The 13,953-nt window shown below is 39.1% G+C and overlaps 1 protein-coding gene across 1 annotated transcript in view; it reads right to left on the minus strand.

Annotated features, from left to right (window-relative positions):
• Nucleotides 1–13,953, minus strand: part of Itgb8 (integrin subunit beta 8) — a 78,290-nt gene that overhangs the window by 12,296 nt on the left and 52,041 nt on the right. Inside the window, exons 7-9 of the mRNA XM_051152547.1 lie at nt 8,956–9,051; nt 5,088–5,177; nt 131–265 (exon numbers count right to left, since the gene is read on the minus strand). Of these exons, the coding sequence (XP_051008504.1) occupies nt 131–265; nt 5,088–5,177; nt 8,956–9,051 (321 nt within the window). The remainder of the gene's footprint in view (nt 1–130; nt 266–5,087; nt 5,178–8,955; nt 9,052–13,953) is intronic.

A 13,953-nucleotide genomic window follows, 5' to 3' on the forward strand; every position in this document is an offset into this window, starting at 1 on the left:
CTTTGAGAAGACACTAGAAGGATGCTACCCTTATAGTTAGTAAGAAAGTTTTTTAAAGTAGTTTAATTTTTTTCATGAGAAAGCACACCAAACAATTAATCTCAAACAAGAAAAGCACACTGACACATACTTCGTCATTGCTTGTCACGTTTCCACATCCAACTATGCCTGGCTTTCTGGCCCCATCCGGACAGATGGCTGTGATGTTGAAATAGACACCATGTACCTGATTTTCCATCTGCACTTTTACTTCTGAAGTGAGTTTCTGCAGAGACATTGGTTTTTAATTACACACTACAGTAGTTTCTAGTATAAACAGTAAAGCATACTCAAGGCTCATGTCATCCTAGACTTAATATTTAACTTAATCAGAGTCTACCTCTGGAAGTTTGAATAAAGTGATGACTTCTTGCAACAGCCCAATTATATGGAAATCATGTAAGAAATACTGAGTGATAAGCTGAGTTTAAATAGTTTGATTTTCCCACACATCTGTGATTCCACATTTTAATCATTATAAAAGCAATTCTCTTACCCAGTGTTATAAGGATAATCTTTCAAAGTCATGTTTATTATATTTAATGATGTAGTTTAAAGAAACATTTTCATAACAAGCGAATTCTGACAATTTATAGCAGGAAATATGGTTTTGGCAAAACAAAAACAAAAACAAGACCCTGAATTTCAAGTGCTTTTGACTATCATGAAAAGCTAGTGTTTTATAAATACAAAGCTGAAACATAGATTTGTGGAGGTGGCGTTTCTAAGCTGCGGGTGTTCACAGCAATCACTGGCCAAACACAGTCTTACAAGGCTCTCTAAGAAGGGCTTAGGGTTTTATCACGTCTCCATGCTTGCCTGACTCCATAATGTTTGTCCCTAGCTGTAATTCTAAAGCAGAGCTTCATGTAGGGTACAGAATTATGGTGCATTTGCGCAGCCATTCAGAGGGTCACTCAGTAAATGTCTACCGCATGTCATGTATTGGGTACACACTAACTTCTTCCATCACAATCTTTCACGTGCAAAAGATGCAGCTACTTTAAATATATCTTTTAGATACATGTGCATTTGGTCACAAAAAATCTGAGCCTGGCACATGGAAAAGTCATGAATTTGTACTTGTAAGCAAAAATAACAGAAATGTGAAATACGCAGCTGTGCAAGGACAGTGGGTGGATGAAATACTTCCAGTGGCTTCTAATTTTTTCAGCTAAAGTAATTTTATTTCTTTACCAATATTTTTGATGAAATAGGTATTCATTGATGAAGAACTTTCTGATACCATGTCCTCACAAGAAGATGTTTTCCTCAAGTTCATGAATATAATTTAAGTGGGTGAAACTACTTCACACACACACATATACACACGCTTACTTTTATCTCCCCCAAGAATTCATATTCTTTGATACAAAGTAATCCTGGCAAACTAGGAGAAGCTCCCCATGGTGTAAATGAATGTGGCACTGATCGCTGGGCCAGGACCTGCCTTCCATAGTGGCACGCTTGCACACCATGCTTGCCGTTCCTCTAAGATCTCAAACCACTTGGGCCCGTGTCTATGAAGCACTGTGTAAAGACAAATCTCTACAGTATTTCTTGTGCTTTGGAAATCAAGATTCTGGTGAAATGTGCAACTTCGTCTTTCTGGTCTAAGAGTTACTAGGACAGACACTATTTCATGTCTAAGCGTGTTGGGAAAGATGCTACTGTTTTTCCTGGTGTATAACACTTGAATGAATTGTAAATTGTTTCTGTTGGGCTTCGAAAATAAAATATAATTCTAAAAGAATTTTGAAAATGTACACACATAAAAAATAATAACAGAATCCCAAGATTATCTCAACCATAATCAGTTTTTTTGTTTTTTGAGTTCTCTAATGCTCTTTCACTGCAAGGATATACAGAACCACAGTAGGCTGAGGAAGTCACATGTCTCCACAAGGCGAAGAACATACGGGCCAAACAATGCTGTCTGGTTTCACTGTTTAAGACAATGTTTCATTCTTAGCTTCCTGTCTCATTTTTCATAAGTCTGACATAAAGGTTTAGAAAAGCTAGACATGGCGGTGTATGCTTATAGTCCTAGGACACAGGAGAAGGCAGAGAAGGGTCAGGAATCCAAGGCTAGAGTTGGTTTATCAAACAAAGAAACAGAAAAGAAGTCAACTTATACTTTGCCGTAATAAAATGGAGGTACACAGTAGTAACTAAAAGGTCTAATTGCAGAGCTGGGGAGATGGTTCAGTAGTTAAGAGCACCGGCTGTTCTTCCAGAGGTCCTGACTTCAGTTCCCAGCAACCACATAGTGGCCCACAACCATCTATAATGAGATCTGATGCCCTCTTCTGGCCTGTACCATATATGCACACCGAATGATTATACATAAATAAAATAAAAGGACTAATTGCATACACTCCTTATTCATTTGGATGACTCTTAAGAACAAACTATGGATAGGAAAGAAGTGTCAATATGGTTTGCTTTTCTTGATATAAAAGTCCATGGATCTAATATTTCTTTAAAGATATGTATGAATGTTTTACCTGCATGTATGTTAGTGCTGATGGAGGTCAGAAGGGGGGTGATGGATCCCTTGGAACTGTAGTTAGAAATGGTTTTGAGCCACCACATGGGTGATGGGAACTGAACCTCCGTCCTTTGGAAGAACAGCAAGTACTTCTACCCACTGAGCTATCTCTCCAGATCCAGGATCTAACATGTTTTTATGGTCGTAAGGGATGTAATTTAAGATATTTGTGTTTATTTCATTCCATGTAGTTTTCAGACATTAAAAAAAAAAATCTCTGCAATGGGTGTTAAGGAGCATAAAGTTGGCACCTTCTGTAGCCAGGTGGGACTCCCAGTGGAGAGAGGTGGATATCACCCCACACATACAAACCTTCGACCTAAAATGTGTCTCATCTGTAAGAAGTGTAGAGGCAAAGATGGAGCAGAAACTGAGAGAATGGCAAACCAGTGACTGGCCCAGCTTGAGACCGACCCCACAGCAGAGGGCAGGCCACTGTCACTGTTAGTGACACTCTGCTATGCTTGCAGACAGGAGTCTAGCATAGCTGTCCTCTGAGAGGCTTCACCAGGCAGCTGATGGAGACAGGTTCAGAGACCCAAGGCCAAGCAATGAGGCGAGCTCGGGGAATACAGTGGAAGAGTGGAAAGAAGAATAGAGTCAAGGACACCACAAGAAGACCTGCAGAGTAATCTAACGTGGGCCCACGGGGGCTCACAGAGACTGAACCACCAACCAAAAGGCACGCATGACTGAACCTAGACCTCCTCCCCATGCCTATACAGCAAATGTGCAGCTTGGTCATCCTGTGGGACCCCTAAGGATAGGAGAAAGGGCTGTCTCTGACTCTGTTACCTGCAGCTGGTTCACTTTCCTTGTCACTCCCAGGTGGGAGAGGATTTGCTTAGTCCTGTATGATGTGAGATGACAGGATGGATTGGTACCAATTAGGGGCCTTCCCTTCTCTGGGAGGAAGGAGACGGGGCAGTGGGAGAAGGAGGATGGGGATGGGACTGGGAGGAGAAGGGGGAGTGGGCTGGGAACAGGATGTAAAGTGAGTAAATAAGTAAGCAAGTAAGTAAATAAACAAGCAAGCTGAGGGAAAACCCTCTGCTAAACCAAGCCTAGCAAGATTTATTTACTTTAAAGAAGGATATTTTAAACAATTTCTTCATTTTCTTTCCTGTGTCTCTTTCCCGCCTTCCCCTTTGAGCCCAAGTTTGAAGCAGGTGCTGCCTAAGGACAGTTAACAAGCAGCCCTGGGGCTTCACAGCTCCGTGGCTCTCACAACACTAATTCCACAAGTCAGGCAAGCTGGCAGGCAGAGAATCTGGGGCAGCAAGGCTTTATAACTGGCCAATAAATCCATGGAAGAATAAAGCATAGTTTTTTTTTTTGACACCCCGTTAAAAAAAATTTAGAAGATAAACAGGCCACATCACACGTCTGGAAGCAGCCAGGTTCCTGGAGTAACACCTAACATTTCATCCTGACGTCTCTGCTCACTGGTTGTGTGAACTACAGTTACTTGGCTTGCTTTTCTGGTCCTAAATGTACAATGGGACTACTAACTGCTGCCCAGCAGAGCAGGCGTGCAGATTAAGTGAAGGCATGTACGGAAAATGGCAGGCATGAAGAGAAAAGTCAGTATTAGCACATTTTAATGAAACTTTTAAATGCAGGCATGATCCAGTTTGCGAGGCTAGAACTCCAGTTTGAGTTCCCTTAAAACTTCACTCACCTATTCTTTTTTTAAAAAATGTATTTTATTAACTTATTCATATTACATCTCAATTGTTACCCCATCCCTTGTATCCTCCCATTCCTCCCTCCCTCCCGCTTTCCCCTTACTCCCCTCCCCTATGACTGTGACTGAGGAGGACCTCCTCCCCCTGTATATGCTCATGGGGTATCAAGTCTCTTCTTGGTAGCCTGCTGTCCTTCCTCTGAGTGCCACCAGGCCTCCCCCTCCAGGGGGTGTGGTCAAATATGGGGCACCAGAGTTCCACACACCTATTCTTTACATGACTGATGATGACATATAACCAGTGACCCAAGACAGCATCCGGGAAAGTGAAACCTTGGCCCAACTCTTGATAAAAATGCGACTTGACTGGATGCTACAATGACTGAGCATGGGTAGCCTCAGGAAGCCCTCTTGTAATCTCTACGTCCTGAAGAGTCTCTTTACCCTGCAGGCTGTTCTTTATAACAGCACCATGTTGCTTGTGTCTGCTAAATCTGTGATGTAGGAAACTATCCAAAATTTTGTGACAAGCTGGTGACTCACTGAATATTCAATTTGAAAGGAAACCTAGATGACCGGATCAATCTTAGTTCACCGTCTGTGGGACAAGTGAGGCACAGAGAACAGAATTGACTCCCCCAAGCATCAGGCATCACTGCTGGTTTGTGGTCCATCCAGGGGTAACCCCAGCTCTGAAGTCCCAGTCTTACATCGTTTCTGTCCCTCCTTGCAAGAAACAACAACACTGCCTTGCACGTTGCCACATAAAATGGTAGTGACATTGACTTGGAGAAAATTGTATGTACATACCTTGTAGGCTTCTACTACTAAATTGTTGAGGTTTGCAGCTTTGGATTCTATTTCACCAGCAATGGCGCCAGGCAAAAGAGGCAGAAGGTCCTGTAAAATATGTGAGTCATGGGTGCATAATAAAACAGTAGATGTAAGCAGTGAACAATCAAGGCATTAAACGTTAAGTAGCTATAAGGAAGAGAAGCCACTGTATAAATGAGGATGTTGGACCAAACCACAAGCAAACTAAGGAAAATGCCAATCCAGAGAAATTAGAAGTAATACATATTGATTATCATTCAGAGTTTTAGATGCACCAAGACAGGAAAAATATTTTCTTCAAGGTTGCCAAATACAAACAGCCAAAACACAATGAATATAACATTTATATAATTCTTGATTGTTTCGTGGTTCTTCTTGCTGTATGTAGTTTATATTATTTATGTGTAATAATATAAGTGTATATGTAAAAAAGAAATGTAATAAAATATTGCAAAAAATAAGTATCAGTGTCTGTGGTCTTCTATGTAAATGAGTGTGTGTGTACATCCTGAATCACATGACCTCAACTCCAATTAAAGTTAGCTCAGCATTTCCTAAACTATTTTTAACATGAAAAGAGTTCTGATGGCAAATAAGTTGATGAAGTTCTATTTTTTTCTCCATTTAGAGATCCAAAATCCACACTTGCAAATTATTCAGAATGGGTCTGCAATTTGAAAATACTTTAACTTTAATATTATTTATCTGGCATTACCAATTCATTAGTTTCTAAGCTCTTTCCATGTGACATAAGTAAATTCTTGATATAAATAGTGTCCTGTGGAATGACACTTTGGGGCATGCTGGGCCGGATGGAAGGTCATAGTTAAAGTGTGAAGAGGAAGATTCTACGTATCTCTTGAGAGAACATGAGACTGGGCAGTGGCCTCAAGGTCTACCCGAAAGAAGTCTGTCTGATCAGAGTGAGAAGTGATGAGCATAAAATTACGATGAGAAAAGCAGAGCATGAGAGCAGCAATGTTCACTTCTTTATTCATTTTCCCACTCATTAAACACCACCATCTCCTTCTGTGTGCCAGCCAGACTTAAATGTAGCAATTTAAAAATTCAGGTGTCAAACTCTCACCGAACACTCTCATATGTTACTTTGAGATGTTAAATTACTAGGCCACATAGTTTCAACTCTTAAGGAGCAGTTTCACGAAGCACCGTACACATGATGACACAATGGAGCCATGCTCAGGTGATATGAGGAGGGACACCAGCAAACATTTCTGTCTGGGAAACATTGTCATGGACTGTTCCCCCAAGAAAGCGACTTAAAGGTTTTGGCTAAATGTTGAGCAAGAGCTAAGAAAGTAATGAGGGAGAACAGATTCTAGGCACAGGGTCGGGGGCGTGGTGGGGGGGGCAAGAACCAGGGCACCAGGGAACGGTATAGCCTGATGAGTGTGCATGTGTGCACACAGAACAATTAGACACAGAGCTGTAAAGACAAGTACAAGGCAGGACACTGTCTAAGGAATGAGTCCAGGGAGACAGACAGAGGCCATATGATATTGAAGGCAGAGGGTGCTTTCAATAGAACACTTTCCTTCAGGTTGTATTGTGGGTATCTTTGTGATTTTGGTGGATTGTCTAGATAGCCAGGTAGAGAGGGCCTGGGAGATAGCTCCCAATTCTGGGGTGTAAACCAGATAAACATGGTTTGTAAGTAGGTAGCAGCAGGTGCACTTGGAACTACGAGCAGAGCTTTTTAGGCTTGGATAGCCCAGCAATTCTTACTTTGCACACATTTCAGTTAATAATAAGCATAATCTTGTATTTCATCAGCCAGATTTACAAAGGGAGAGAGAAACCCCGGTGCCAATAACACATGAAGAAACAACAAGCCTTCGAGAAGCAGGAGGCAAAAAGCACAAAAGGCTGCATAGAATTTAAAGGTCAGCTGTGAATCTTAGAGGTTAAGAGCCTAGGACTTGAGAAACCAGGCAAGCTTTTAACCTCTCTAAATGTTTGCTCATCTTAAAACAAGCATGTTGACAATACTGCCCTTGTTATATGTAGCTAAGAGAACTGATGATGAGTGCGTGTTTCTAAGTTCAGTATCTGAAAGTAGTTAGGGAACCAGCAAACAGAAGCTGCTTGTGTCATTGTCCTAAGTGGTGTCACCGTTCATTTTGGGCCCAAACTAACTCATGTGAATGTAAATTTGCTATTATGTTAAAAGATGACTGATTCCACACTGTGTGTATACAATTGGGGAATCGGGCTTTTATCATAGATTTTGGGTGGAACTAGTGATACACATGAAGTTGAATTTTCAGATGATAGCGTTGTTATTAGGTCTGAAGGAAACTAGTGAAGGAAACAACAGCTTTGTACAAGACGGAAATGAGTTGTGGCATTTGTTGAAGTCAACAGAAAATGTGGCTGCTAAAGAAAGAAAGAAAAGAAGGAAGGAAGGAAGGAAGGAAGGTAAAGCGGATGGGCCACTGTGAGAGGTTTAGAGTGGATAGTAGAAAGAATAAACAAAACTTGTAAAGGAGATGAAGGCTGAGTGAAGACAGGACAACTAACGTATCATAGTCTCATGGAAACAAGAAAGAGAGTCTTGAACATTGAGATGTAACAAGAATAAATTAATAAAAAAAAAATTAACCAGAAAAAAAAAAAAAGAAAGAAAGAAAGAGAGTCTTGGAAGAGACACTCTCAAAGACTGAGAAGAAAGGAATGCCTCAGGCGCTTCTCTGTTGGGCGCTCCATGCCATTTCCAGATTTGTCCCTCTACACAATGTCTGCTTTGCTTCTGAGTCCCACACACACCAAAGGGTTCCAAGATCCACAGAGATTATTTTTATGTACAAGTTATTGGCTGGTTTAGCCACTTCCACGGATTTGGTTGGTCCTTTGCTTCATAGCCTAGACCAAAGCTAGGTGCTGTTAAAAACCAATGCACCTACAGAACAGTTCCTAAACACAAAGCGCAGGGAAAGCATGGATGGGGCGTAAAGATTGTAAGGAAGAGGAGCCAGGAGGCCTGCTGTAGACAGTGAAGGTGTACACAGGAAATCTCAACAATATGGCTTCCTGAACAAAACCTGCATAATGATGATGCCAATCAACATACCAACATGAGTGGAGGCATTTTCATAAGGCCCCCACTCTTAGAGAAAACGTTACTGACAATCAAAGACTGCAGAAGAAGGGAGAATCACTTTTCTCTAGGAATGAGTCCCTGATAGGTCGTAGAAAATCATCTAGTCCCAAGTCAGCCCTGAACATATGTACATAAAAGCAACACTAAAGCAGCAGGATATATATATATATATATATATATATATACATATCATAAATAAGGAAGATGTTATGGATTTGACAGGGAGTTATGAGGAGTTGAAGAGGGGAAGGCAGTAGGAATGATGTAAATACAGAGCTTATGTTTGAAATTCTCCAAAAAAATTTAAAAAAAAAAAAAAAGAAGAAGAAGAAGACAGCTGCTGTTCTCCAGTGTTAGCCTATGATAAGAACATGACCTTGGACCATGATATAAGCAAGAATCCAAACATGAAAAGAACAGAGTTGGAGTATGGAATACTTCTCATATGATGCAAGTCTACATTACTGTTGCATTCAGTACCAGCTTAGGTGTTGTACTGTGACCATGTGCATTGAGTTCAGTGTCCACCTGTCATGGTTCTAGGTGTCACAGACTTAGACAGAACTTTGCACATAAATGCTAACATAAGATACTATAAAGTTTACCTTCAAGGAGACATCATTACTTGGTATATCACAGCTCTAGAATCTCAATTTCTGCTTCTGGAAACTACCTTCACTTCAACCAAGCATTTTAACTCTGACGTTACAGGTGTGAACGTACCTTGTACCAATGAAACTGCTTTCCTTGAACTGCAAAAATGACATTTATGTTGTTGTCTATTAATTTTTCAGAAAGTTGGCCTAATGATGGATGTTCCTGTAATAAACAGCGAAACAAAGATGGAGTGAAGTCTAGTACTCAGTCTCACACATCTATAGACTTTTAGTATGGAAAAAAAAATCCATGTGACTTAGAATAACAATGCATTTACTTGTCTATGACAGTCAAGAAACATTTTCAAATACAACGCCAATATCAGCGAAGTTGGTGTCTTACAAGAGGAACTCCATGAAACTCTATAACTTAGAAGAGTAAAGGTCATATTCACACACTAAAGTGAGGATCACTGCTCTATCAAGTTAGCACTGTTCTAAAATAGGGACATGCAAGTGACAGTGCATTCTGAGCTGAAACTCTTCAAAACTTGAAGTGTAAAACACTAAAAAAAGTTGTTTATCCATACCAACTGTGTTTACACATATACAACTATACACATATTTGTGTGTGCGCACACTTGATTTGATGTCTGACATAGCATATATAAACTCTCTTCACTAGCAGTAAACCCTGTGGTTTTCGTTTGGATAACAGAAGCTCTCAGCTCTATCCTCTGCCCCACGTGCAAGAGATGACAATGTACATAAAATTAGAAAGATGTTTTCGGTAGGTTCTCAGACTAATGGCTCTCAGGATTTCTACCTTAATCTCTTATGTAGAGTACATATTAATGACAAATTAATTATTATTATTGTTTTGGGGCATGTGATAATACTATGAGCCCACTTTACTGTGGTAAATAAAACATGGAACGCTTAATGTAGCCTTTCTTGGCTACATTGGCAGAGGTGGTTGTTTGAAAGCTAGGGATTAACTAGAAAAGGAAATGCAGTTTAGTTCAAGGATGAGAATGAAGCATAGTAGAAGGGTTCTTGCCTACAAAAGACTCTGGCTTCAATTCTCAGCAACGTCTTCCCTCTCATCCTCCTGACGGGCAACTATTTACTGTTATAATCGTTAGGTGCATCACTGGTACTGTTTCTTTCCGAATGCTCTTCTAAGAATTAAATTTTCTCAAACAGCGGGTTCATAATTAGATATACCCCAGAAAGATGTCAGACTCCATTTGCTGTGGCCTCTAGATAGTCACTGGTACCTACGTGTAGGAGCCCAGAGTTGTGTTACTGAGCCTACGTAGCTTCCTTCATGCAGGTCAAGATCAAGTTGTTTTGTAGTTTCTGCACCAGTTTACACCTGCCAACGCTAATCTAGCTTAGTTACCATCTCTGTAATCTGGAAACTATGTGGATTTAGTAATGAAATTTAGTCTTACTTATAGCCAATGGACACAAATACTTTCAAAGGTACTACTTGCTTTAAAAAATACCACTAAGTCAGCAAGTGTGCGTGGATGCTTAGCATCCATGAGGCTCTGGGCTCAACCTGAAACAGACATCATAGCAAATACTCTGTATTTGTTTTTATTAGTTGCATCTAGACGTGATATGAAACCAATTCATGAAGAGGCCCAAAAAGTGTTAGCACATGGGCTTGCATAAGAAAAATTCTTCCCAGAGCAATTCTTAGGCATATAAATTTAAAGCAATAGAAAAAATATCCCTGACATATAAATTCTCCTAGACAAATTCCTATTCTTGTTCTTAATAAAGTACATGGTCTTAAAATAGATTTGTGACAGTTTGTGTAACACCAGTTAAGCTTCAGGTAGTAAGTAAAATACAAGACAAATCTAGAAACATTTGACAATATTATTTTAATAGCAATAGTTACTTTTAAATATTTTTGCTTTGACAAAAAATATTGACAGCTTGCCAAGCATTTACACTTCTTAGTTTTAAAAACATTTCATTTAAAATAAGAAAAAATATGTTTTAAGCAGCTTATACTTAATTCACACAAAATCAATATTTAAAGAAAAGTTGAAAATGTGAGCAGCTTCTGGAGCCTTTTAAATTTATTTCCTCTTCCACAAATAGGAAGTCACATTAACCAAAATTACACAAAATTCAAGTCCAGAATGCTCATTCTAGCTCATTAGACACTCCTAGAAAAAGCTCATCAGACTTTTGCACTTAAAAGAACATTCTTTTTTAGCCCCTAGAGAGAAATCTATTTAAAAAAAAATCTAAGTACCTTGAGGCAGATTTTTTTTTTATTATAAATGTCTAACACATGTTTAAATAAACCACTGTTGACAAGTGGCTGTGGATTAATGGCCATTTCCGAAGCCTCCTCACCTCTTCTTCATGAAGCCCGTTATCTGTCAAGCTTTTTATCTTATATGTCCTTTTCTTTTCTTTTTTCTGCTAGTAGGAGAATGCACTCCCCCTCAGCCCGCTGCCCTGTCCTGGTGATGCCATGACTCCTCAAATCCAGCACACGGTTTCACCTCCCCCAACCTAACCCATTACATATTGCTTATCTAGACTCTGAAAATAATTAATGGAGATAAGGTTCATGTCAGAGGCAAAAGGGAGAAGTGAAGGGCATGCCAGGAGAACGGCTAAGTAATTAAGCTTGTGGGAAGCGACATGAATTTAAGGAGGGAAGAGAGATTGATGGGGAACACTTTCAGTCAAAGAGATTACTGGCAGGAAGGAAGTACAGTTGAGTTGTAACAATATGCGTAGCCAGGCGGGGATAAAGAAGGTGCTAAGGATTCTTTTCATTCTACATAAAATTAATTTAAGAGGTAAGGTAGGTTACAGTTTGTAGTATTGAAAACGAGTAAGATTTGCTTTCAATTAAGAGTAACTTCAGCTAGGTCTTGTTTGCAGAGATCATTTCCTGGCTACTTTTCGGAAAACATGTAAAGCATTCAAACTGGGTTTCATAAAATAACTGCAGAAATATTTTTTTTAGCATGTTTGCAGTTTAAAGCACATAGTACAGTCAGCTGTTATCAAGTGTTTTGTTGGTTTAAAAAAAAAAAAAATAACCCCACAAGATGCAACAGTATTTGTTAAAAACGCATGCGGACTTCAAGGCTTCTATAGAAGTATTTGAGTGCTGAAGAATGTCTTTTTGTTGATGTCTTTTTGTTGATGTGCCCAGAATACATGCTGAGAAGTGAAAGTGTGCCTAACAACTTTTTTATGCTGAAGAACCCATTTCTCAGCCAAGAGCAGCTAAAACATAATTAACAATTTTCTTTTCTAAAAGATTAAGTCTTTGATTAAATGGAATTGTCTGATGTCTATATTAGTTATAAATGCCTCTGTGACTTTGGAATGTTAAAGAAAATTCATTTTTAGTAAAATAAACCACTGAAAGAAACATAACTTCATAAAACATTGTTAACTCATGCATCTAACCTGTGAATTAAAATAATCAAGTATGTTCTTAACTTTGCTTTCTTCATTGACAGTTCTAAAAAAAACAACCTTAAATGTACTTCACAGTCATAGAAAGCTCACAGATGGAATACTAAAAGTGCAGTCCATGCTATACAACACTGTGTGAGAGCAAGAACAAGAATGTTGAATATCTTTCTATGCAAGGAAGCTTAAGTCCATCACCAACAATTTTATATGAACCTCTGTCCTTTTGGAAAGAATGTCATACTTTATGTTGACATTGTTGCTGTGTAGACTGAAACACTAGGTTACTGCTCAAGTTTTTATTATGGCATTTATTGTAGATGAAAACACTAGAAAATAGATTTATTTAATAGTGTACCATGAATGCGGACAGTAGGCACCCATAGAAAAAATCTGTAGAGAGAAATTATTTCAAATTAAATCATCTTTTATAAATCAGATAAAACCAAAGCATACAGGTTTATCCTTCTATAGGAAAAGGCTAGAGTGTAAAAGCTAGAACTGAAAACGCACCAGAAGGTTGAGACATTTTGACAAGGTAGTCAGGGGTACAGATTTAAATGCAGTGGGTCCCAGACCCACAGTTCGTTACTTTTGTAGCTTTCACTCTTCATACAGATTTAACTCAGCTTTTCTAATACTTAATGGTTTTGTTAGTAAAAGGACAATAATGGTAAATACTGTTTAGACTTGTTGTAATGATAAATTCCATGCTGTATACAAATATTTTAAAGATGCTTTCAGCCAATGGGCAATCATGACTAGGGTAGGTTACACTGGTCTTCTGGAAATGGTTATAATTCAAAACTGTAACTCTGCTCCCTGCCCTTCAGAGGCACAAGAGGTATGCGTCTCCCTTTATAAAGGTGAAGTCCTGACTCTTGGGCTAGGAAGTCTAGCATCACTACTGCATTGTTTTCTGGAGGTGAGGCTAGGAAGCAGAGTGCCTGATTTCTTGCTTAACTGATACATTGTTTAGAATTGCTTCACAGCACTTGATAGGAAGGATGTGTAGATATGGGCCTAGAGATGGGGTCAAGGTGGCCTGACACATACCAGGCTTTAGAGCCATTCATTGTACATTTTACACACGGCCGTACAACCAAGGAGTCACTCCACTGCACCAGCTCTTTTTAAAAAATTATTTTATTATTATTATCATCATTATTTTTGGTCAGAGTTGGCAGCAATGAGAATTCTCAGCAGAAGGACTCTTAAAAACACAGATAGTGTCTATAACTCGTGTTCTATAAGTTATTGTCAATGCACTTCCCTTTGATTTGCCCAATAAATCACAGGAGTGACAAGATCTATTTAGAGGAATCAATCTTCTAAACAGATGGAATATTGACAAAGAACACAGAAGAAGGACAGGGTGCTTTGCCTGTTACCCCATATCACAATAACTCAAATGGTGTCTAAAAATCCTATAAAAATTGTAACTTATCCACAAGGTTCTATAACATAACCTGTGTCGAATATCATGATGGCAGTTTATTTTAGCCAAAAGAATCCTCCCTGGGTGAGCCACAACCTCCATTTAAATATACAGACAAAGAGATGATAGAGATGATGTCAATAATTTGGCAAGACTTAAAAAAAAAAAAAAAAAAAAAGAAGTAACAGGACTTGGGAATCATGCCATTGTCATTTCTCCTTT

The sequence above is a fragment of the Acomys russatus genome, chromosome 1, assembly GCF_903995435.1.
Source record: "Acomys russatus chromosome 1, mAcoRus1.1, whole genome shotgun sequence".
Classification (NCBI taxonomy): Eukaryota; Metazoa; Chordata; class Mammalia; order Rodentia; family Muridae; genus Acomys; species Acomys russatus.